General features: G+C 44.0%; 1 protein-coding gene across 1 annotated transcript; it reads right to left on the bottom strand.

Annotated features, from left to right (window-relative positions):
* Nucleotides 1-1,323: 1,323 nt before the first annotated feature.
* LOC121865947 (nephrin-like) lies at nt 1,324-15,872 on the bottom strand. The gene is made up of 9 exons (XM_042365513.1): nt 15,679-15,872; nt 9,974-10,125; nt 9,067-9,211; nt 8,702-8,832; nt 7,041-7,200; nt 5,690-5,983; nt 4,308-4,916; nt 3,660-3,730; nt 1,324-3,316 (listed from the first exon to the last, which is right to left on the bottom strand). The coding sequence occupies exons 1-9, from the start codon at nt 15,683-15,685 to the stop codon at nt 2,411-2,413; spliced, it is 2,475 nt and encodes an 824-aa protein (XP_042221447.1). The 5' UTR covers nt 15,686-15,872; the 3' UTR covers nt 1,324-2,410.
* Nucleotides 15,873-27,156: the final 11,284 nt, after the last annotated feature.

Here is a 27,156-nt window from a genome sequence, read left to right as displayed (position 1 = left end):
ACCAAGACATACTGTGTACAATATGTCCCTCATACACATATATACCAACACACGCTATGTACAATATGGGTCTTACAACATGGGTCTCATACATACAGCACACACATAATAATAATGGTTGCCCCTCGTGTAACGAGGATGGCCGGCCCAAGGCCACCTAGGCGTGAATTTGTTTAAGGTGTAGAAGCTGTCGCCAACACCACAACCACACCCTGAGTTAACGAGCTGCATGACCCAGTGTTTAAGGTGTAGAAGCTGTCGCCAACACAACAACCACACCCTAAGTTAACGAGCTGCATGACCCAGTGTTTAAGGTGTAGACGCTGTCGCCAACACAACAACCACACAATTCCTGGTTAACAACGAGCTGCATGACCAGTGTTTAAGGTGTAGAAGCTGTCGCCAACACAACAACCACACCCTAAGTTAACGAGCTGCATGACCCAGTGTTTAAGGTGAAGCTGTCGCTACCACATCAACCACACCCTAAGTTAACGAGCTGCATGACCCAGTGTTTAAGGTGTAGCTGTCGCTACCACATCAACCACACCTTGCTAACGGTTGCATGACCCAGTGTTTAAGGTGTAGAAGCTGTCGCTACATCAACCACACCCTTAAGTTAACGAGCTGCAGTGACCCAGTGTTTAAGGTGTAGAAGCTATCGGCAACACAACAACCACAACCCTAAGTTAACGAGTTGCATGACCCAGTGTTTAAGGTGGAAGCTGTCGCCAACACAACAACCACACCCTAAGTTAACGAGCGATGACCCAGTGTTTAAGGTGTAGAAGCTGTCGGCAACACAACAACCACACCCTAAGTTAACGAGCTGTATGACCCAGTGTTTAAGGTGTAGAAGCTGTCGCCAACACAACAACCACACCCTAAGTTAACGAGCTGCATGACCCAGTGTTTAAGGTGTAGAAGCTGTCGGCAACACAACAACCACACCCTAAGTTAACGAGCTGTATGACCCAGTGTTTAAGGTGTAGAAGCTGTCGCCAACACAACAACCACACCCTAAGTTAACGAGCTGCATGACCCAGTGTTTAAGGTGTAGAAGCTGTCGCCAACACAACAACCACACCCTAAATTAACGAGTTGCATGACCCAGTGTCAAGGAATAGTCCGAGAAGACCGGACAACTCACCAACTGCACCAGTTAACCATTACCCCGGAATGCGATTAACATCCAGGTTCCCAATTACTGCTGGGTAGACAGAGGCAAATGGCGTAAAGAAACTTGCCCATAGTTTCACCCTAACCCGAGGATCGAACCTGGGTCCATTCACTTGTGAGGCGAGCATACTGACCATTACACCACAGGTCGCCATAATACATACATACCAATACACAGTACAGTATATACAACACTCTAATATATACAGTACAGTAGAGAACATGGCCCTCGTCTGCCACACAGTTAATAATAAATAAACACATTATCCAACAGTTGTGTGGCGTGAGAACAAACCTCTTTGGTCATCACTGTTGTTTTCACCAGTCACAAGTTATACTGGGTTTTCCATGTTATATAAGCTTCTACACGAGTATGTATCCATGTATGTCTGTGTATTGATTGTTATTGTCGTACCTTGTTATTCTGATTTTTAATATATTTTCAATATTTTTTTAAGAAAATTCATATCTAAACTACTGAAACGTATGTAAAATGTCTATATATATAAATCTTTATATGTAAATCTCCATGATAGTCATACCAACAGCTCGTATCTTTAAAAATTACTTGAAAAATATATACAAATTAAAGTTATTTCGTCATAAAAACCCGACAAAACTCTCCCAGAATATAATAATTAAGATTCTCAATGCCAATTATTATTTCCACCATGAAACATTTTAACGCAGGACAAAAAATAATGATATATACATATAAATTTCCCTTATACCGACGGAGAAAAAACATTTGGGTCAGGTGAACATTTGGAGAACATAGACCACAGCTGACCTCTGGACCACTGTACCACAACGGATCACAGGACCACAACAGACCACTGGACCACAATAGGCCATAGGATCACAATAGGCCACTGGACCACAGTAGATCACTAGCGACTGGCCAATCACCTGGAGCAAGAGATGATCTGTATTAACTGTAGTCAACTGCTGAGTGACAATGAGAGTGAGACCCACAGTCGAGGCGGTGACCCGTTGTGGTGGTAAGGTTGCAACACGACATAAACTACTGTGAGCCTTCAGCACTGCACTCAGCTGCTTTACTTCCTCAATTGTAAAAGATAAGCACCTCTTCACAAGTGAGTCAACTGGGAGTGTCTCGGCCGTGAACCAGCAACCTTTGAGACTAAGGGCAGTGTTTTATCCACTTTGCCACCGCATCACTGTTGTTAAGAAAAGATTGAACTCTCTTTCTCTCTCTCTCACCTCAGAACTAGACACAGCTCTCCCTGCTGGTGCTGAGGTTGAGCGGGAAGAACTCTGGCTGGATGTCGATGGCGGAGGAACGACGAGGAAGTGTGGAGGTCGAGGAAAAGATATCCCCCCGACCTGTGCAGGAGGCGGAGCGACCCACCCTAGTGTGGTAACGACCCAGTGTGGCCGGAGATGCTACGGAAACAGGTCGAGCTATCCGGCCTTCTAAGGAGTGGTCTCTAGATCGAGGCATCCGGCTGTCTAATAAGTCCCCAGTTCGAGTCATCCGGTTATCCAGAGGGTCTCCTGAAAGAGTTATCCGGCCATCAACGAGAAGGCCTCCAGGTCGAGTCATCCGGCTATCCAGAGGATCTCCAGACAGAGTTATCCGACCAAAGGGCGGACCGCCACTACCCATCTCAAACATGGCGCTGTTGCCAGACGTATTCACAAGGGCTTCAGGGCCGGCGTTCATCAGAGCGTCGCCTGAACTCAAACCTTTGACATCAGGGCCTATGCTAGGATTAATCATTGTTCCTGTACTAGGGTTAATCATAGTTCCTGTACTAGGGTTAATCATAGCTCCTGTACTAGGGTTAATCATAGCTCCTGTACTAGGGTTAACCAAAGATCTGTGGTTGGTGCTGGCAGAGGTATTGGTTTCGGTCCTAGCAGGGATGACGCTAGGAGTGGAGGTCCTAGCAGTGATGACGCTAGGAGTGGAGGTCCTAGCAGGGATGACGCTAGGAGTGGAGGTCCTAGCAGTGATGACGCTAGGAGTGGAGGTCCTAGCATGGATGACGCTAGGAGTGGAGGTCCTAGCATGGATGACACTAGGAGTGGAAGTCCTAGCAGGGATGACGTTAGGAGTGGAGATCCTCGCAGGGTTATTGACTGTAGACGAAGAGCCCACCTGTTGGTCACCCTGTAACACACACAAACACACCTGTTGGTAACCCTGACAAACACATCAAAACAATACCAATTATTACCAGAAAATGAGTGTGTTTATGGGCTTAAATATCTCTATCTATATTTTGGTTACACTTATATACAGTAAATTCATTTATTGTTGTGTTAGTCTCAGTTTGGGAGGCTCTTGTGTCTTTGTGTTGTGTTAGTATCAAATGAGTACTAATACTGTCAATATGGCCGCCACATCGAAGAGTAGGCAGCGTCGATACCAATAATTGTGATGATGATGATGATGATGATGATGATGATGATGATGATGATGATGATGATGGTTGACTATGACAGGTACTCACCATCAAGGTAGTAGCAGTAGAAGGGGAGCAGGTGAGGGGGGAAATACCTGGCCGTTTTCTATCTTCTCTCCCTGTTGATGATAGATAGATATTTGTTTTACCGTGTGTGAGATGTACACACACACACACACACACACACACACACACACACACACACACACACACACACACACACTAACAACAAACAACACACACACACACACACACACACACACACACACACACACACACACTAACAAACACACACACACACACACACACACACACACACACACACACACACACACACACACACACACACACCACACACACTCACACACTCACACACACTCACACACACACACACTCACACACACACACACACACACACACACACACACACTCACACACACACACACACTCACACACACACACACACACACACACACACACACACTCACACACACACACACACACACACACACACACACACACACACACACACACACACACACTCCCACACACACACACACACACACACACACACACACACACACACACACACACACACACACACACACACACACACACACACACACACACTCCACACACACACACACACACACACACACTCCCCACACACTCACACACACACACACACACACTCACCGCTCTTCACCAGTATCAGGTCTGGTCCTCGGTGAACAGTGTCGAAGCCTCCGTCATCACACGTGTTATTGTGGGGCGCCGCCTTGTCGTACACACCACCGGGTTGGCTGAAACCGTGGGCGTGGCTGTGTGCATGGTTCTGGCCTCGACGCAGGCGGCTGCGGATCACCAGGACCAACACCACAGAACAGATCACTACTGACGCCACAGCGCCCGCCACCACCGCCACAATCGGCACCATCGTCAGGAAGTCGAGACCCATGCCGAAGGACTCCGCTGCGGCTGCACTGGTGCGTTTCTCTGCGACGTCTATAGGCGTGTGGTGGATGAGCAGAGTGTTAGGGGCGGCGCCCTGGGAGTTAGAGGCACCTACAGACAGCTGGTACTCTGCCCCGGGAGCCAGACCCGTCACAGTGAAGTGTGGTTGTGTGAGCTGTTCCAGGGAGGCCACCACGGCCCCCGTCTCCCCTGAGGACTGCATCTGTCGCACCTCCAGCGTGAACGTCTGCGTCAGCCCGCCGCTCCATCCGGCCTCACACGACACCACCACTTCTCCGGCGGCGCTGGCGTTGTGCCAGGCGCTGCAGTTATGTACAGCCTCAGGCACAGCTGTTGGGGGACGAGGAGGGGACTACCTGAGTACAGTACACAACAACGCCTACAGGAGACAAGATGATGGTGAAAACAGAGAGAGAGAGAGAGAGAGAGAGAGAGAGAGACAGAGAGAGAGAGTCGACAACAAGCATGAGTAAAGTAAAATGAAATGTTGATTGAGAGAATGAGAGAAGGACGCCGTAAACACGAACAGAGTAAAGGGAACAGTGAAAGAGGAAGAGGTCAAGAGGAACACTTATAAGACGCCAGACAGCAGCCATCACCAGGTAAACACATACACACAGAGGTAAAGATATACATACAATTAAATATACACACAGGTAAATGCACACTCAGGTAATCATACACACACAAGTGGACACACAGAGGTAAACATACACATACAACTAAATATACACACAGGTAGACATACCCAGGTGGACACACAGGTAGACACACGCAGAGGTAAAGATATGCATACAATTAAAAATATACACACAGGTAAATGCACACTCAGGTAAACATACACACACAAGTGGACACACACAGAGGTAAACATATACATACAACTAAATATACACACAGGTAAATGCACACTCAGGTAATCATACACACACAAGTGGACACACAGAGGTAAACATACACATACAACTAAATATACACACAGGTTAGACATACACACAGGTGGACACACAGGTAGACACACGCAGGTAGACACACACAGGTAGATACACACAGGTAGACACACACAGGTAGACATACGCAGGTACGCACACACGTACACTCACCTGCAGGTACCACCAGGTAGACACAGGGCTGGGGTTGTGAGCCCACGTCATTACTCGCCCAACACAACAAGGTGCCGAAATCATGATGTGTTTTGGGTGTGTACGTCATCACGCTGCGGTTGCGGTGGAAGTGTGTGCGGTTCTTGGGGATGTGTACCACCTCTGTGGACGTGTTGAAGGCCCAGCGGAACGTGTGGGCTTCTGGGTGGGCATCGACGTGGCAGCTGACGTTCACCTGTTGACCTCTGGCACTGCCGTATGTTAACTTCTGGTCCTCTGAGCACATGGGCGCGACTGTGTACATTTCATACTTATATGTAATAACAGTCACACACACACACACACACACACACACACACACACAGGTCATAAGGATAACATCAAGAATGCAATATCGAAGAAAGACATCTTAAAGGTATTCTGAATATCCGTCCCTGTCCAGTCTTGCTGAGTGCTAGATAAACCCACTTCTTCCCGGGCGAGCGAGGGAGAGTAGGAGAGAGAGAGAGGGAGGGAGGGAGAGTAGGGGAGAGGAAGGAGGGAGGGGAGAGTAGGAGAGAGAGAGAGGGAGGGAGGGAGAGTAGGGGAGAGGAAGGAGGGAGGGGAGAGGGGGAGGGAGATGTAGTTGGAGAGAAATGGGAGGAGAACTTAAAAGAGGTTGAGTGGTAAGGGATGAAATGAGATGGTGAGGAAGAGAATGGAGAGTGAGGGACAGGAGGAGAGATGGAAGAAATGAAGTGAGAGGAGGAGACAGAGAGAGAGAGAGAAAAGGCGGAGTGATGAAGAGGGAGGGAGAGAAGGAAGGAGGCCAAATAAAATTGGATAGTGGGTGAAGGAAGGAGATGTGAGTTGGGAGGAAGGATAGAAGAATTTGAAAGGAAAAAAGAGAGAGAGGGGGAAGTAGGAAGACTGAACGGTAGAAATTCGCACTTAACACTATAACTCACACTGGAGGTAGTAGGTAGTAGGCAGCTACCAAACAGGGAGGTACTACCGCCTGGGAAGATATTGGAAGCATAATGTGTTGTCTAATGGTAGACCCTGCTGCCATATGTGACCAAGTCCCAGGTTGCTGATCTGACTTTCTGCCTCATTTACACACAATTGCAGGGTCTCAATTGTTTCTCTTACTATTGACAACACAACATACATATATTGGTTCTCACCCTTGACCTTTATTTTTTTCCGTCCTGTAGGTATTTATAGTAAATTTTATTAATTTATTTTTACCTCTTCCCTCCCCTACCCTCCCTCCCTCCCCTCCCCTCCCCTCCTCTCCCCTCCACTCCACTTAACACCACTGTAAACTCACACTTAACACCCCATAACAAACTTAACACTGTAAACTCACACTTAACACTCAGCTGTATGCTCTTGGAGGTAGCGTTGCCGTGGGTGTTGGAGGCAGCACACGCGTAGTCACCTGAAGACTGTCTACCAACCTTCTGCAGCACGAGAGACTGGTTGGTCAATATTATCCCAGCGGAGACATCATGACGTAGCTCCTTGCCCTAAAAAAACACAGACACACACACACACACGAACACCTTTAGGATTGGCATTGATTAGAACCTTCTTTTCTATCTGTCTGTCTGTCTGTCTTGATGTATGTCTGTATGTTTATCTGTCTAAAGTAATATAATTCATCTGTTTTCGGCCCTGTCTTCTGTCTGTTTGAGTAGCTGTTTAAACCTGTCAATCTACGTATGTTTAAATATATCTATATGGAGGATTTAGCTAAGAATTGAAGAGAAGAGAAGGAGAAAGAGAGAAAGAGAGAGAAAGAGGAAGGGGAGACGAGAGAGGAAGAAAGATAGAAATGGGATAGAAAAAAAGAAAGAAGTGATTAGAGATAAGAGAGAAGTCAGAGAATGAGGCAGAATGAAAGAAAAAAAGGAGAGAAAGAAGCGAGAGAGAGAAGTCAAAGAGAAAGAAATAAAGAAAGCGAGAGATAAATCAAAGAAGGAGAGAAATATAGAAAAAACAAGTCAGAAAAAGAAATGAAAATAGAGAAAGAAGACAGAAAGAAAGGAAGATGTGAAAGAAAAATATGATAACAGCTCAATAGGACACACTGTATAGAAAGGTTTTACTCACTTCACAAACGAACGCTTCTGTTGTTGTCAGTTAAGAATGATATGTCTGAAGTTTTCCTCGTGTGTGTGTCTGTGAAGGTTGTCAGTGAAATGTTAGATTAGGTTAGGTTAAGATGAATGTGGTTAGTGTCTGGTTAGGTTAGGTTAGGTTAGGTTTGGTTTGGTTTGGTTGGGTTTGGTTAGGTTAGGTTATTTTTTGTGTTGTGTTATGTTAGGTTGAGTGAGGTTAATGTCTAGTTAGGTTAGGTTAATTTAGTTTAGGTTAGTGTTACGTTAATGTCTAATTGGGTTAGGTTAGTGTTTGGTTAGGTTAGGTCAGGGTTAGGTTAGTGTTTGGTTAGGTTAGGTCAGGGTTAGGTTAGTGTTTGGTTAGGTTAGGTCAGGGTTAGGTTAGTGTTTGGTTAGGTTAGGTTAGGTTTAGGTTAGGTTAGTGTCAGATTAGATTAGGTTTGTGTGTGGTAAAAATAAATTAGTGTTATTGTTCATTAGTTCCTCTGGGAGACGTAAGTAAACTCTCAGCTGATGATGTAAACAAACACTCAGTTGATCTGTGACGTCACGGAGGTTACAGGCTGAATGGTAATGTGGGATTAGAAAGTAAGAGAGAGAGAGAGAGAGTGTGTGTGAATTGTGTTTTAGAGGCAGGTAACATGCATTTAATCAACGTGGTGGTGAAGTGGTGGCATTTAGTGAGTGAGAGATCGAGGAGAGAGGTGTTTCAGTCATGAGTAAAACATTGTGTGCTATTTCAATGAAAGTGATAAGTGTGAGAGGGTTTGAAAGAGAGAGAGAGAGAGAGATAAAGACCGAGAGAGAAATAAAAACATAGAAAGAAAGAAATAAAGACAGAGGGAGTGATAAAGATAGCCATAGAGATCATAGAGAGAGATATAAACAAACAACAGGGGCACCTCACCTTTAGGAACCACTGAACACCTTGGACTGGTGGGTTAGCGTGGATTACACACTCAAAGTAAACATCGTCCCCTTCTTTTATATTACTCATCACCAAGTTCTGCCCCGCCCTTAGCTGTAGCCTTGGCGAGTCTGTTGGGTTGAGTAAAGTCTAATATTATTTGGCTGTTGATTAGAGAATATCGAATTGTATGACTCCAAGTAATATTAAGAGCATAATTAAAGCTGAATAAGACTCCGAGTATTATTAAAAGCATATTTGAAGCTGAATAAGACTCCGAGTATTATTAAAAGCATAGTTAAAGCTAAAATAAGACCCCAAGTATTATTAGAATCACAACTAAAGCTTAATTAGTGGATACGTACAGTAGACACTCAGCTTGATGATGTCCTCCATGGCAGCTCCAGGCATCTCGGAGTTCTCGGCTCTACAGGAGACTATAGCGCCGTCGTTGTGTCTGGTGGGGGTGAGGTGAACTGTTGTCCTGCTCACGTTGCCTTCCTTCATCCCCTGTAGGGAGGAAGGGAGTGTTAGATCTAGGGAGAGAGAGAAGTAGGGAGGGTGAGATAGTTAGGGAGGAAGATGTAATGATGGGAAAGACATGGAGGAAGAGAAGAAATCCGGGAGGGAAAAGGAAGAGAGAGAAGTAGGGAGAGATAGAGAAGGAATAAGAGTGAGACACAGACCTACACGTATCTGATTATCAAGAAGCCTGCCATCCTCCAGGACACACACACACACACACATTTAAAAGTACTTATGTGTATTTACTTATATTTATGTATTTATGTAATTCTCGTGTTAAGTATTTTTCTGTACCATTACTTCTTGTAAAATTACTTCCAGAAGAATCCAGCCACACCCCACTACTTCATAATGCTTCATCACTATTATTTACATTTCAGAGTCAATCACAGGCTACCTTGAGAGCTGGTTGAGAGGTGGACGATGTTAAGGTAAGTCACTATACTTTATTTTACTCATGTGTTCACCTTAACCCCCAGCAGTGTCGTGCAGGTGTGTAAGGGTTCACACGTAACACAATGACATTATTAACATTCAATCTATTGTGCTGGAATGCCTCTGGACAAGATTATCATATCTATTATTACTACAATAACACCAGCGGCGTTCTCATATACCGTGTTACTTAAATGGCGCCGCGCAGCTGACACGCCCACACTAAAGTACATATGTAAGCATTATCACACTCACAGAATCACACATCTCTAGCAGTGGTCACACACACACACACACACACACACACAGTACCTGGTCGTCAGCGGTGGTCATCAGGAGGCCATCCATCCACCAGGTGAGGGCGGCAGGGGGACGTGATCCTCCTGCCTCACACATCAAGGAGTAGTGTCTACCCTCAGACATGGGCGAGTTGTGACCCTGTATCTTCACCTCCAAGGGCGGGACTGTCAACAATAACAATAAAATAAATAACAATAACAGCAGACATACAAGTTGACGTGAGCACTAGTGACGCGAGCACTTGTGACGTGAGCACTAGTGACATGAGCACTAGTGACATGAGCACTAGTAGATATATGTCCAAATCACCTGAAGGTTGGCCACTCTACCTTTTTTCACCAAATAAACATCTTAATTCTAACCTAAACCTAACCAAACTTAAACTAACCAAGTATAACCTAATGTAACCTAACCTGATATTATTTAACCTAATCTAAATTAACTCTAAACCTAATTTAATTATGATCTAACCTATTCTTACTTTACGTAGTCAAATTTAACTTAATTTAACCTAACCTAACCTAACCTAAAATCACGACAGGATTTAACAAAACAAAATATTCACGAATCCAAAATTCCCTCGGTAAAAAAAGCGCTATCGTAAAGTGGCTATAAATAAACTCTACGGACTTCTCAATCCACATTTCACTACCTTATTAAATTAATCATCAGTTGAAATAATGCAGGGGTTTAACTGTACACACACACACACACACACACACACACACACACACACACACACACACACACACTCTGGTACGATTCAGCAGTCCGGTGAAGCGAGGTGTTGGTAGTGAGGAAATAAACAGAGTGTTGTGATGTTAATTGTCGTGAAACTGGACGAGCATTCACCTGTCTCACTGTTTACCTGTAATCCTGGACCTCCACATCCTCACAGCAACACACAGCAACACTCCCATCATCACAGCAACACACAGCAGCACTCCCATTATCACAGCAACTCCCCTCACAGCAAAACACAGTACCCACAGCAACACTCACAACAAAACACAGTACCACAGCAACACTCACAACAACACACAGTACCACAGCAACACTCCACAGCAACACACAGTACCACAGCAACACTCACAACAACACACAGTACCACAGCAACACTCACAGTACCACAGCAACACTCCCAACAACACACAGTACCACAGCAACACTCACAGCACACACACAGTACCACAACAACACTCACAACAAACACACAGTACCACAGCAGCACTCACAGCAACACACAGCACCACAGTAATACACAGCAACACAGGACCACAGTAATACACAGCAACACAGTAATACAACACACAGCACTACAGTAATTGGTTACAGCACCAGTTACAAATAAATCAGCAGCAACCTACAGCACTGCCAGAAGTTATACATACAGCACCACGGCAACACTCCACAGCAACACACAGCAACACCATGCAATAAACCAGCACCACAGCAACACTTGCAACACAAGGCACCACAGCAACACTCACAGCAACACATGGCGTACCACAGTAATACAGCACTACAGCAACACAGCACCAGTAACACACAGCATACAGTAACATACAGCACGCGGCAGCAAACAGCACAGCACTACAGTAACATTGCACTGGCAGTAACACACAGCACTACAGCAATGCGCAGCACCAGCAGGTCACACAGCACTACAGTAACACACAGCACCACAGTAACATACAGCACCAGGCAAAGCAGCACTACAGCAATACACAGCACTGCGGTGGATGGCATGGCATCATATAACACACCGTAATTACAGTAATACATACAGCACTACAGTAACACAGCACTACAGTAACACACAGCACTACAGCAAATACGCACCGGTTAAATGCGCACTGCGGTAATAATAAAATTACAGGTACCATACACACAGCACACAGTAATACATAGCACTAAAGAATATACAGCACTACAGCACACATAGCACTACAGTAACACACAGCACCACAGCACACAGAAAACACACAGCACTACAGTAACACACAGCACTTACAGTAATACATGCAGTACAGAAGCATACAGCACTAAGGAATGAAGCAATTACAGTAATAGTACAGCACTACAGCACACATACAGCATTATGTGCATACATATGCACTACAGTAACACATATAATTATAGTAATACATAGCACTACAGTAATAATAGCAGCAATTATATAAATATACAGTACTATAATATTAATATATAATGCAGTAATATAGCCCAGGTATGTTACAACACTACAGTAATACACAGCACTATAATAACACATGAAAGAATTTCACAGTGAATATTAATACAATACCTGCAGTAATAAGTATATACTACAGTAAATAATGTAGCACTAAGAACATGGGGCAACATAACACTACAGTATTGACATGCGTAATTGCACAGCACTACAGCACAGCAGTAACACACACAGCAGTTTGTATGGTGCACATATTACAGTAAATATAACAGCACAGCGCGTAACACAGCAGCACTACAGTAAATATTACAGCACACAGTAACAATATTGCCAGTAATTACAGTAACACACAGCACTACAGCAATATGCTGGCACGTACAGTACAGGGCAGCACTACAGTAATACATGGCGGCATTACAGGCAGCAGCACGAGCAGCAACAATACAGCACCACAGCAATACACAGCACTGCAGCAATGTACAGCACGGCAGTAAATACGGCCAGCACCGGTACAAGCAGCACTCAGTACAGTAACATGTTGGTACTACAGAATACATTACAGCACTACAGCAATAATATACAGGTAAAAACATACAGTAACATAAGGCACGGTAAGGCAAATGTAGCAATAACAGTATGCAGCACTACAGCACATGGTAGTATAGCACACAGTACACTACAGTAATACAATGGTAGTAATATGTGTAGTACAGCAATGGCATACAGTATTGTTGGTACAAAGGTGTGAACACACAGCACTACAGTAACACACAGCACTACAGTAACACACAGTACTACAGTAACACACAGCACAGTAATATTACAGTGCACTACAGTAACACAACACTGCACTAAGTACACAGCAGCACTACAGTAACACACACAGCACTACAGGCAATAGCCACAGCACTAGCACACATACAGCACGCAGCAGTAACACACACAGCACCTGCAGAATGTTACAATTACAGTACACAGCACTACAGTAAATAATACAGCATTGCAGGAAGAGACAAAGAATTACAGTAAAACACACAGCACTACAGCAATATTACAGCACTACAGTAATAATACCGCACTATGCAATACAGCACTACAGTAACACACAGCACTACAGCAATACATACAGCACTACAGTAAATAATACAGCACTACAGTAACACACAGCACAGTGCGTCACTACAGCACCACAGCAATAATACAGCACTATGGTGCATACAGCACCACAGCATACAGCACCATAGTAATACAGCACTACAGTAATATACAGAATATAATAATACATATACCACAGTAATATACAGTAATACAGCACTATAGTAACACACAGTACTAAGAAACATATAGTACTACAGCACTATAGTAACATACAGCACTACAGTAATATACAGTACTACAGTAACATACAGCACTACAGTAATATTAAGCAAAATATACAGCTACAGTAATACAGTGCACTATGGTACGGCTACAGCACATAGTAATACACAGCACTACAGTGTGGCTGGCACTACAGTAACACATGTAAGCACTACAGTAAAATATGCATAAATATGCGCAATTACAGGAAACATAATGGGTGCACTACAGTAACACACAGCACTACAGCAATACAGCACTGCGTAATACACAGCACCATGCAAAATGCCATGCACCAGGCAACATTACAGCACTACAGTGCAACACACAGCACTAGTTATAAATATTATAGCACACAGCATGTATAAATATACAGGCATTACAGTAACACACAGCACAGTAATATTAAGCAATAGGGACAGCACTACAGTGCACTACAGTAACACACAGCACTATGCAATACACAGCACTACAGTAACACACAGCACTATGTGCACATACAGTACTAAGTGAAAGAACATACAGCACTACAGTAATACACAGCACTACAGTACACAGGCACTACAGTAATGTGCAATTACAGGCACTACAGTAAGGATATGTACACATGCACTACAGTAACATACAGCACTACAGCATGCTACAGCACTACAGTAATGTATGCTAAGCACTACAGTAACACACAGCACTACAGTAACACAGCACTTGAGTAATATTACAGATACAGTAATACACAGCATTGTTGTAACATATAGCATGGTGTACACATAGCACTACAGTAACACAGTACTATGGTGTAACACACAGTACTACAGTAACACACAGACTACAGTAATACACAGCAATTACAGTAACACAGCACTACAGTAACACACAGCACTACAGTAATACACAGCACTACAGTATACACAGCACTACAGTAACACACAGCACTACAGTAACATACAGCACTACAGTAACACACAGCACTACAGTACATACAGCACTACAGTAATACACAGTACCACAGTAAATAGCTACAGCACTACAGTACATACAGCACTACAGTATAAGCAGCACTACAGTAACATACAGCACTACAGTAACACACAGCAATACAGCATCACAGTAACACAAAGCACTACAGTACAAGCACTACAGCACATACAGCACTACAGTAACACACAGCACTACAGTAACACACAGCACACAGTAACACACAGCACTACAGTAATACACAGCACTACAGTAACACACACACAGCACTACAGTAACACATGGCACTACAGCAAATATGTTAAATACAGCAACATACAGCACTGCAGCAGCCACAGCACTGCCAGCAACACACAGCACTACAGGCATACAGCACTACAGTGGCTACATACAGTACTACAGTACACACAGCACTACAGTAACACACAGCACTACAGTAATACACATGGCACTGTGAAACATGGCACTACAGCAGCACTGCAACATGCAGCACTATGTACTTGACACAGTAATTACAGTAACACATACAGCACTCACAGTAACACACAGCACGCAGGCTACAGCACGCAGTACATGGCAATTACAGTAATACAGCAGTTCACAGTAACACAAGCAGCACTACAGCAACACGCAGCACTACAGCACAGCACCACAGCTAAGGCACCAGGCGCGCGCACTACAGCAACACAAGCAGCACTGGCTGGTGCAACACACAGCACCACAGCAACACATGGCACCAGCAGGCGCTGTATAAGGCACTGTGCAACACACAGCACTACAGTAACATGCAGCAATTACAGTAAACACATGGTAATTGGCAGTAAAAAGAAATGTAAAAAGGTATATATACGCGAAGAATTGTTAAAAGACTATATAGGTCATTATTATAATTTACAGAATATGTAGCACAAGCAGTAACACATAGCACTACAGTAAATATACAGCATTACAGTAACACACAGCACTACAGTAACATTACAGCAATTACAATAAGTTACAGCATTGTATGGCAGCACTACAGTATTATTACAGCACTACAGTAACACACAGCACTACAGTCCACAGCAACACACAGCACCATAGCAACACAGCACCATAGCAACACACTGCACCATAGCAACACTGCACCATAGCAACACACTACACCACAGCAACACACCGCAACACACTGCACCACAGCAACACTCACAGCTCATGTCCAGCGTGATGGAGGTGTGCAGGGATGACTCAAGTTTGAGTTGGCAGCCTGGCAGGTAATGACCCGGTACAGGTGTTGGCGGGTGAGGAGGGCAAGGTCAACCGGTTCTGGGTGACCTCGCTGGTGTTCTTCTCGCTCTTGTCATCCAGTAGGGTCCATCATGCCACCAGGTGACCAGCGGGGCGGGTCGAACCTAGGTCACAGAAGTCATGTTACATGTATGGTAAACCCCCCCCCCCCCCCCCCCCCCCCCCCCCCCCCCCCCTCTCTCTCCTCCTCTCTCTCTCTCTCTCTCTCTCTTACCTCCCAAGGCCTGACAGGTGAGGTCAAACTCCCACCAACAGGATGGGACCAATGACCCCCTTGACCTCCAACCCCGCCGCGTTGGTGATGCTGACCCGCTGTGGGGAACTGTGGAGAGACACGTGGTTATTGTGGGGGAAAACGTAATTACTGTGAGGGGAGAAACACGTAATACTGTGGGGAATAATAGAGTAGACAAGTAGGTTCAGTAGGTTCAGGCCCTTACAATCGACCCTATCCCCTCCAGGTTCCTGGTGAGGATGAGGTCTCAATTCAACCCTACTCACCTACAACCTCCAGTGTCACCCTTAAATTCCTGGTGGGGGAGGCCTGAAATCGACCCTACAGCGATAATCCCCTTGGTCTTCGGCCTCTACGGGGTGAATGAACAAGCTCTGGGTGGAGGGCTCAGGTCGAAGTGTGCCCTCTTGCCCAGACCTGACCAATGTACCGAGGTGTCCAGAGTACCGCTGCGGGCGTCGATACTGAGGGAGGAATAGAGGTAGTATATAAGGCAGAGGTTCAATGTGCAGGTGAGTTTTACCTGTTCGTGCTTCCAGGTGTGGAGATGGGTTCTAGGCTTCTAAATGACAGGTGTAAAGACGAATTATGGGTTTCTAAATAACAGGTGTGGAGATTAGATCAAGGTTTCTAAATGACAGGTGTGGAGATTAGATCAAGGTTTCTAAATGACAGGTGTGGAGATTAGATCAAGGTTTCTAAATGACAGGTGTGGAGATTAGATCAAGGTTTCTAAATGACAGGTGTGGAGATTAGATCAAGGTTTCTAAATGACAGGTGTGTGAAAGCAAGTTAAATTCCTATAAAAGTCAGGTGTATAGATTAACTCTAGCTTTATGTAGGCCAGGTGTAAGGACTGGCGGAGAAGAGGAGGTGTTTGTAGTTAAAGATCCGTGTGTTTGTTTATAAAAGCGGAGAATGTTTGTTTAATATTATCATACCGTGTTTGTGTTTGTCTGAAGTGTTTGTACGATGTAGGTTCATATAACCCACTTTGATCTGACCTGCCATGACCTGAATTCACTTGATTTAAGCTAACCTAATTGATGATCCAACGAAAGCTATCCTAAGCAAAACCTAAGATAGCTTAACCCCAATCTAACCTAATCAAATCAAACTTAATCTAACTCAAACCCTAACCCAACCTACTTTCAACCTATCCTCTCCTACCTAACCCCTAACTACTTAACCTCATGTACTGCATTACAGTATCTACAAGACTATACTACAGGTTTAAGATGAAGGAGGTCCTCAAAATTTAGTGGTAAAGTCTTTGGGAGTTTAAATTAACAATGCGATAATGAAGAGAAGTTGTGTTGTTGTGGTGTGTTGTGGTGTGTTGTGGTGTGTTGTGGTGTGGGGTGTTGTGTTGTGGTGTGTGTGGTGTGTTGTGGTGTGTTGTGGTGTGTTGTGGGTGTTGTGGTGTGTTGTGGTGTGTTGTGGTGTGGGGTGTTGTGGGGTGTTGTGGTATGGTGTGGTGTGTTGTGGTGTGTGGGGTGTTGTGGTGTGTTGTTGTGGTATGGTGTGGTGTGTTGTGGTGTGTTGTGGCGTGTTGTGTTGTGGTGTGTTGTGTTGTGGTGTGGGTGTTGTGGTGTGGTGTGGTGTGGTGTGTGGTGTGTTGTGGTGTGGGTGTTGTGTTGTGGTGTGTTGTGGCGTGTTGTGGTGTGCTATGGTGTTGTGGTGTGTTGTATGTGTGGTGTTATGTGTGGTGTTATGTGTGTTGTGAATAGTGTGTTGTGGATTTGTGTTGTAGTGTGTTGTGTTGTGGGTGTTTGTGTTGTGTTGTGGGTGTTGTGTGTTTGTTGTGTTGTAGGTGTTGGACTGTTGTGCTGTGGGTGTTGCTTTGTGTTTTGGGACAGCTTACAACCTAAATCCCAGTGCTGAATGGGATATTCTCGACACTTTTATGACAAAAACCTACAGAGACCCTCGGCCAGATTGAAAGAATACACCAGGACTGGTTTGATGAAAATGACCCGGCAATCAATGTACTCGTCGATGATAAACGTGCTGCTTTAACTGAGTGGCAGAACAACCCTCAGTCTCGGACCAAAGCTGATACCTTCCAAAAGAAAGCAGCAGCCCAGCAGGAACTTCGCAACCTAGAGAACTACTGGTTTAAAAATAAACCATGTTAACACAAAAACTTGCAGATCAACATAAGATGCGCGAAGTTTTCAATTCCACTGATACATTTTCTGGGCCAGTCACTCATGGCGCACCTCCCTCCCTCCGCTCATCCGACGGTAACTCCCTAATTAAAGATGAAGAAGGCCTCCTTCAGCGCTGGAAAAGCACTACCATTCACTGCTCAACCGAAACACCGATGTGGATGACCCGACTACCCAGCAAGTTCCCCAGCACCTGAGCTGACCCACTTCAGCTATCCTCCATCCCGGATGAGGTTGCAACTGCCAGCAAACAGATGAAAATAACAAAACCTCAGGGCCTGATGGAATCCCAGCCGAGGTGTATAAAGCGGAGGACCTCTGCTTACAAGTGTCTCACTCTCCTGGAGAATATATGGGAGAAGGAGAAATCCCCAAGCTCTTAAAGACGCCTCTATTGTCAATATTTATAAGAACAAGGGAGACCGGTTAGACTGTGGCAACTACAGCATGATCTCGCTGCTGTCCGTAGCTGCAAGATTATCGCCCGAATCCTCCTAAACAGACTTCTTCCTGAGGCGGAAAACTTACTCCCAGAATCTCAATTTGGCTTTAGACCATCACATGGCACCACTGACATGATCTTTGCTGCCCTCCAGATACAGGAAAAGTGCAGAGAACAGCGTCATGACCTGTACATGGTCTTCATCGACCTAACCAAGGCCTTCGTCTCGGTCAACAGGGAAGCCCTCTGGCGGACCCTCAGCCGTTTGGCTGCCCACCAAAATTCATTGCCATTGTGAGGCAACTCCACGATGGCATAAACGGCAGTGCCCTGCACACTGGCACCCAGTCTGAGTTCTTCCCTATACAATCCGGGAGTAAAACAAGGGTGTGTACTGGCATCGGCTCTCTTCCATTTTCTTGGCTGCTTTCCTTACTCATGCCAGTGCCGGCGGGTGAACATCGAGTACCGGGTGAAGGTCTTTTTAACATAAGACGACTCCAGGCAAGAACAAAGGTGTCGGCAGCTTCCATTACTGAACTTCAGTATGCAGACGACCTCACCCTCTTCGCTCACACTGAATGCGACCTACAGGGAGATCCTGAACATCTATGCAGATGCGTATACACTTCAGACTTAAGGTGAATGCATGTAATACTCAGATTCTCTTTCAACCTGCCCTGGTTAAGCCACACCACCAATATCCATCTAGCTTAACTGTACTACCCTCTGTAATGTTACCCACTTTTAGTATCTCGGCTCCCACCTGTCCACCACCGCAGACATTGATGAAGAGATTCAGCATCGGATCAGATGTGCATCTCAAGCCTTTGGCAGACTCCGTACCCGTGTCTTCAGCTGGGAAGCTGAAATTACCTCTCAAAGTTGCACGTATATCGAGCTGTGTCATGGGCGTAGTGTCGTGGGCGTTGTGTCATGGGTGTAGTGTCATGGGTATTGTGTCATGGGTGTAGTGTCATGGGTGTAGTGTCATGGGTGTAGCGTCAAGGTGTAGTGCCATGGGTGCAGTGTCATGGGCGTAGTGCCATGGGCGTTGTGTCATGGGTGTAGTGTCATGGGCATAGTGTCATGGGTGTAGTGTCAAGGGTGTAGTGCCATGGTGAATGCAATGATATTTCCAAGTTTATCTTTGAGTGTTTGTGTTAACAGAAGATAAATCGTTTCGTGTTTTGTTCTTATTTTTACTCCGTATTTTTCCTGTGTCTGACTATTCATTAGATAATATTTATTCTTCTACCTCTTTGATTCCTCATTTATTCATCGTTTCCCTCTGTCTGTTATCTTCATCTCTTTCATGTCCTCTTATTCACTGTTTCTCTATACGTCTTTTTGTTCAATATTATCTATATATCTCTTGTTTATTTCTTTTTCATTATTCCCCCATTTCTTGTTTTCCTGTTATTTTACAAAGTGTTTTATTTCTGTTATTTATTATCGTTTACTTTGTATTGTGGTTAAGAGGAGATTTTATTGTAAACTCTGTTGTATGTGTGTGTGTGTGTGTGTGTGTGTGTGTGTGTTTACAGGCATCTATTTGTTCCTCAGGGTCCACACACACACACACACACACACACTAATGACTGACTAACCGATTCACTTAACCTCCTTCCCATATAGATTCTCAAAGTTCTTAGTAAATATCTTCCCATTAACTAACACACACACATCAGACAATAACTATCCACTAACTCAACTTCCAACACCCTATATGAAAATTATATCGAATTTGTACCAAAGCTTCTTTAACGAGGCTTCACTCGTCAGAAGTTAAAGAATGGAAGAAAATGTTAACCCACAAGAATCTGTACCCAAACAAGTTATCGGGTGCCTTTACCTTCTGACGACCACAACACTCTGAGAATACGAAGGAACTTGCCAGGTTGTATCTTATCCTCGAGCGAGTTGCGCTTAGTTGGCTTTGTGGCGCTAATTAAGCAGAAACCGCTAAATTAGCTCTTAACTCCACTCCTTCCTACCCACACCTACCTACCTACCCTGCCACGTCGGCCACAGATGCTCTGGGGTGTGTGTTGATAGGAAGTAGTTAGCCTCTCTCTCTCTCTCTCCTCTCTCTCTCTCTCTCTCTCTCTCTCTCTCTCTCTCTCTCTCTCTCTCTCTCTCTCTCTCTCTCTCTCTCTCTCAAAACACCATCTTCTCCATAACCACCATTGCTATCACCATCACTACCACCACCATTATAACTACCACTACCACCACCAACCACACTACCACTACAACCACTACCACCACCAACCATGCCTGTCAACTACTATTTCAGCGCCACAGATAGTTCCTGTGAGAGAGTGAGATAGCTTTACTTGTTTAATGAGGGCAACCTGCTGAATAGAACTATCTCTCTGTCTCGCCTACAAGACAGACACAGAAATAAGAGCATTAAAGAGAGATGTAATGTGTGTGTGTGTGTGTGTGTGTGTGTGTGTCTGGGTACATCTGACACAACTGGTTTCATATAGAATTCAAAAAGTTAGATTAAGTTAGCTAAGGTTTGGTTAGATTAAGTTAGCATAGGTTGGATTAGAATAGGTTGGGTCATTTTTAGTTTAGGTTACGTTAAGTTAGATTAAGTTAAGTTAGGTAAGGTAGGTTTGATTAGCTTAGGTTAAGATTAGATTAAGTTAAGTTAGGTAAGGTTAGGTTAAGGTTAGGTTAGGTTAAGTTAGATTAAGTTTACAGTATATTAAGTTATGGCTACAACAGTATTCACCAAATTATTCAATAAATAAAAGAAACAAACTCGTACACCTAACTACCATAAACCACATTACTAAGATCAGGAACAATATGGTGAGGACACTTTGGTACTCACCTGTAGACGGGTCTATGCTGCCCCGTTGTAGAATAGGACCAAGATAGGGAGTCCCGGGCTGTGACGTCACACGGGAGGAGGCCATCCCACCACCCCCTCACCTCCGCCACCTTCCCTGTAATATATCCATCGTCATTATTGTTGTTAATGATGTAAGCGATATTACTACCGTATTATTATTATCACCAATATTTGTACCCATAATCATACACACCATCTACCACAGCACCATCTTTTCCACATAGTGTCTCTTTCTCCTTCCTGGGATTAAAATGGTAAACAATTTGTATTCCCGAGAGATACAAGCTCCCCTACTCTCCCCTCCACCCACCTCACCAGCCAATGTCTGTCCGTCCTGGGATTACAGTTGAAAACAGTTTTTATTCCCAGGAGATACAAAACCTCCTCTACCCACCACCTCACCTACCAGCGTCTCACTCTCTCCGTCCTGGGATTACAATTGTCGACAGTTTCTATTCCCAGGTGACAAAAACCTCTTCTCTCCCCGACCAGCCAGTCCCTGATAACTGAGAGAATCTGTAGCCTCTGACTGCATGACTCCCAGGTGACTGTAGACTCCCAGGTGACTGTATGACTCCCAGGTGACTGTATGACTCCCCAGTGACTGTATGACTCCCTAGTGACTGTAATATCCTATAATGACTGTAAGACTCCCCCTCGGACAGGGGTTGCAGCCCTACCAATATAGTCGGCCACTTACTAGTACAAGTGGTCAGCTGCAGGTGCACTAAGCCAACATAAGTCAACATTGTGTTCCACAATTTAATGTAAAATCAGAATTATTTTTTATTGTTAGAACATTATTATAAACGACACCGATATTTATGACTAAACATAGCTTTCATTTCAGAATATATTGTATATGTTCTGCATTGAAATAATAGTACTATTCACTAACCTAGTTAAATATTATGTAAAGAAATTAGGAAACATAACTTTTAGCGATATGAAATATGGAAATGAAACTGTCTTCAAGCAGTACAAAATAACGGTATAATAACCGATTTGCTCGTAATAGAAGCATACAGGAAATTGTTTTAGAAAATTTGTGATATCCTGCAGTACACATTACAATAACCCCCAAAAAAAATATATATATTTATATATATATATAAATAAATTAATAAAATATGATGTGATGTTTTTATAAATAATATAAAATATTTCCTCCGTGTGTTATATTCAGGTAAAATAAAGTTTGCTTAGCACAGGAAAATAAGGGCTTCAATTCCAAATACAAGTACACACAGCAATACCAAAACTAATGTGAGGGTTAAGTCTGGATGTGATGTGTAATTTCAGAAAAGTTGGATCAAAGTGTTACAGCAGCAGCCTTCAGTGGCGTGACTGCTTGTGAACTTAAAACGGTACTTGTTCTTCACAAGGTTAGAACTGAATGTCTGCTCACCAGTATGTTGATTTCCTTGATTTTATTTACACAAAAATATAAGGAATAATAACAGCCTTACCGGCCACATAGCCCGAAATTTAGACGTCATTGAGCCGACCGCATATGTACCCCTTTCCGAAAGTGGGTTGCAGACCCCTGCCCGGGTGACTGCAGCTGGATGTGATTTCTCTGGATTTTTTCCGGTTTTCCTGTTTCTTCTCATCGTTTTAGGTGACCCACGTGAATCGTGTAGATCCGCTGAGAAAAATGTTGGGTTGGGGGTACGACCATGACGAGATAAATGTTTTATAGTAAATAATAATTGATCCTCTAGGGTGGATGGGTCTGGTGCGTGGACCATGAACCAGTATACTGAGTATAGTGGCCACACTACATGTTCATGAGTATAGTGGCCCACTACATGTTCATGAGTATAGTGGCCACACTACATGTTCATAGTATAGTGACACTACATGTTCATGAGTATAGTGGCCACACTACATGTTCATGAGTATAGTGGCCACACTACATGTTCATAGTATAGTGGCCACACTACATGTTCATGAGTATAGTGGCCACTACATGTTCATGAGTATAGTCCACTACATGTTCATAGTATAGTGGCCACACTACATGTTCATAGTATAGTGGCCACACTACATGTTCATGAGTATAGTGCCATTCATAGTATAGTGGCCACACTACATGTTCATGAGTATAGTGGCCACACTACATGTTCATAGTATAGTGCCACACTACATGTTCATAGTATAGTGGCCACACTACATGTTCTTAGAGTATAGTGGCCACACTACATGTTCATAGTATACACACATGTTCTAGATGCCACCATGTTCTGAGTATAGTGGCCACACTACATGTTCTTAGTATAGTGGCCACACTACATGTTCATGAGTATAGTGGCCACACTACATGTTCATGAGTATAGTGGCCACACTACATGTTCTTAGTATAGTGGCCACACTACATGTTCTTAGTATAGTGGCCACACTACATGTTCTGAGTATAGTGGCCACACTACATGTTCATAGTATAGTGGCCACACTACATGTTCATAGTATAGTGGCCACACTACATGTTCTTAGTATAGTGGCCACACTACATGTTCTTAGTATAGTGGCCACACTACATGTTCATAGTATAATGCCACACTACATGTTCTTAAGTATAGTGGCCACACTACATGTTCATAGTATAGTGGCCACACTACATGTTCTTGAGAATAGGGCCACACTACATGTTCATGAGTGTAGTGGCACACTACATGTTCATAGTATAGTGGCCACACTACATGTTCATGAGAATAGTGGCCCACTAAATGTTCTTAGTATAGTGGCCACACTACATGTTCATAGTATAGTGGCCACACTACATGTTCATGAGATAGGGGCCACTACATGTTCATGAGTGTAGGGGCCACACCATTTCATAGTGTACACCTACATGCATGAGAATAGGGCACACTACATGTTCATGAGTGTAGTGGCCACACCATATTCATGAGTATAGTGCCACACTACATGTTCAAGTATAGTGGCCACACTACATGTTCATGAGTATAGTGGCCACACTACATGTTCATAGTATAATGGCCACACTACATGTTCATGAGTATAGTGGCCACACACTACATGTTCATGGTATAGTGGCCACACTACATGTTCATGGTGTAGGGGCCACACTACATGTTCATAGATATAGTGGCCACACTACATGTTCCATAATTATAGTGGCCACACTACATGTTCATGAGTATAGTGGCCACACTACATGTTCATGAGTATAATGGCCACACTACATGTTCATGAGTATAGTGGCCACACTACATGTTCGAGATAGTGGCCACCACATGTTCATGAGTATAGTGGCCACACTACATGTTCATGAGTATAGTGGCCACACTACATGTTCATGAGTATAGTGGCCACACTACATGTTCATGAGTATAGTGGCCACACTACATGTTCATGAGTATAGTGGCCACACTACATGTTCATGAGTATAGTGGCCACACTACATGTTCATGAGTATAGTGGCCACACTACATGTTCATGAGTATAGTGGCCACACTACATGTTCATGAGTATAGTGGCCACACTACATGTAGGGCATGTGTGTGTGTTTCCAGGAGGTCAGGCTGTAGGGCATGTGTGTGCACCCCAGGAGGTCAGAGTTGTAGGGCATGTGTGTGTCCCCAGGAGGTCAGGGCTGTAGGGCATGTGTGTATCCCAGGAGGTCAGGAGTTGTAGGGCATGTGTGTGTGATCCCCAGGAGGTCAGGGCTGTAGGGCATGTGTGTGTTCCCCAGGAGGTCAGAGTTGTAGGGCATGTGTGTGTCCCAGGAGGTCAGGGCTGTAGTGCATGTGTGTGTGTCCCCAGGAGGTGAGGGCTGTAGGGCATGTGTGTGTGATCCCCAGGAGGTCAGAGTTGTAGGGCATGTGTGTGTGTCCCCAGGAGGTCAGGGCTAGGCATGTGTGTGTGATCCCCCAGGAGGTGAGGGCTGTAGGGCATGTGTGTGTGTCCCCAGGAGGTCAGAGTTGTAGGGCATGTGTGTGTGTCCCCAGGAGGTCAGGGCTGTAGGGCATGTGTGTGTTTCCAGGAGGTCAGGGCTGTAGGGCATGTGTGTGTGTCCCCAGGAGAAGGACCCTATAATGTGTAGGAACATAAAACTCTCCAGTAGTAGGTATAGAAGCATGTTAAAGCAGGTTGTAGCAGGAGGAAAATAAGAGTCAATTTTTGTAAAAGAAACAGTTAGAATCAAAGAAAACAGTGTGAGGAAAATGCCTAAAATCAAGGAAGACCAGAGAGGCTCAACAATAAAAATAGAAGCGTTTATTCTCCTGAAAATACTAACTGATGCAATTAAAACTAAAAATAAAACAAAACCAAATTAGTGAATATCACATGGGAAATAAAACTAAATATTTTATTTGTATATATCATGGAACAGCTTATTTGTCTTATTTTAATACTACAGGTACTTATGTTATAGAAACCCCAGTTGTTGGTGCATTAAGAGATAAATCCTTTGTAAGTATTAAATTTTGATTCTCACACAATACAGTGCATAAAAATCCCACCTTTTAGTTTATCTTCTCTCAGTAATGACGCACAGTTAAAAATATTAAACAAATTCAAGTTTAGTAACAAGTAAAATTTGTAAAGGAATTATTAAGACTATGTGCATGAAAATGTTGTTGTAATACACATTCATGTTTGATTTGGGTGCTGTGTATTTTAACTATTAGATGCAAACGAAATAAGTAATATTGTGAGAAATTAAGATAAATATGGTAGAAACTTCCCGGTAGGTGTTTCTCCGACCCCAGTTCAATTTTTTCAAGACCCAATCACATCCCTGCTGTAAGACTCCTCCTAATGACTGTAAGACTCATAGTGACTGTAAGACTTCCCGAGTGACTGTAGGACTCATAATGACTGTAAGACTCATGACTGGAAGACTCCCAATGACGAGACTCATAGTGACTGTAAGACTCAGTGACTGTAGGACTCCCCAGTGACTATAAGATTCATAGTGACTGAAGACTCCCCAGTGACTGTAGGACCCATAATGACTGTAAGACTCAAGTGACTGTAAGACTCTCCATACTGTAAGACTCATAGTGACTGTAAGACTCCCCCGAGTGACTGTAGGACTCCCCAAGTGACTGTAAGACTCATAGTGACTGTAAGACTTCCCCGAGTGACTGTAGGACTCATAATGACTGTAAGACTCAAAGTGACTGTAAGACTCCCTAGTGACTGTAAGACTCCCCTAGTGACTGTAAGACTCATAGTGACTGTAAGACTTCCCCAGTGACTGTAGGACTCATAATGATTGTAAGACTCAAAGTGACTGTAAGACTCCCCTAGTGACTGTAAGACTCCCCTAGTGACTGAGACCATAGACTACCCCGTGAACAACAGACTCAAGTGACTGTAAGACCCCTAGTGACTGTAAGACTCAAAGTGACTGTAAGACTCCCCTAGTGACTGTAAGACTCCTAGTTACTGTAAGACCCCCTAGCGACTGTAAGATTCTTCTAGTGACTGTAAGACTCTTAGTGACTGTAAGAATCCTCCTGTAAGACTCAGTGACTGTAAGAGTCCCCCTAGTGACTGTAAGACTCAGTGACTGTAAAACTCCCCTAGTGACTGTAAGAACCTCCTAGTGACTGTAAGACTCCCCTAGTGACTGTAAGACTCATAGTGACTGTAAGACTCCCCAGTGACTGTTAGACTCAAAGGACGAC

The sequence above is a fragment of the Homarus americanus genome, unplaced genomic scaffold (genome assembly GCF_018991925.1).
Source record: "Homarus americanus isolate GMGI-L3 unplaced genomic scaffold, GMGI_Hamer_2.0 scaffold51691, whole genome shotgun sequence".
Taxonomy (NCBI): domain Eukaryota; kingdom Metazoa; phylum Arthropoda; class Malacostraca; order Decapoda; family Nephropidae; genus Homarus; species Homarus americanus.
Note: the sequence above shows the minus strand (reverse complement) of the source record. Positions and strands in the feature narration are given on the sequence as shown.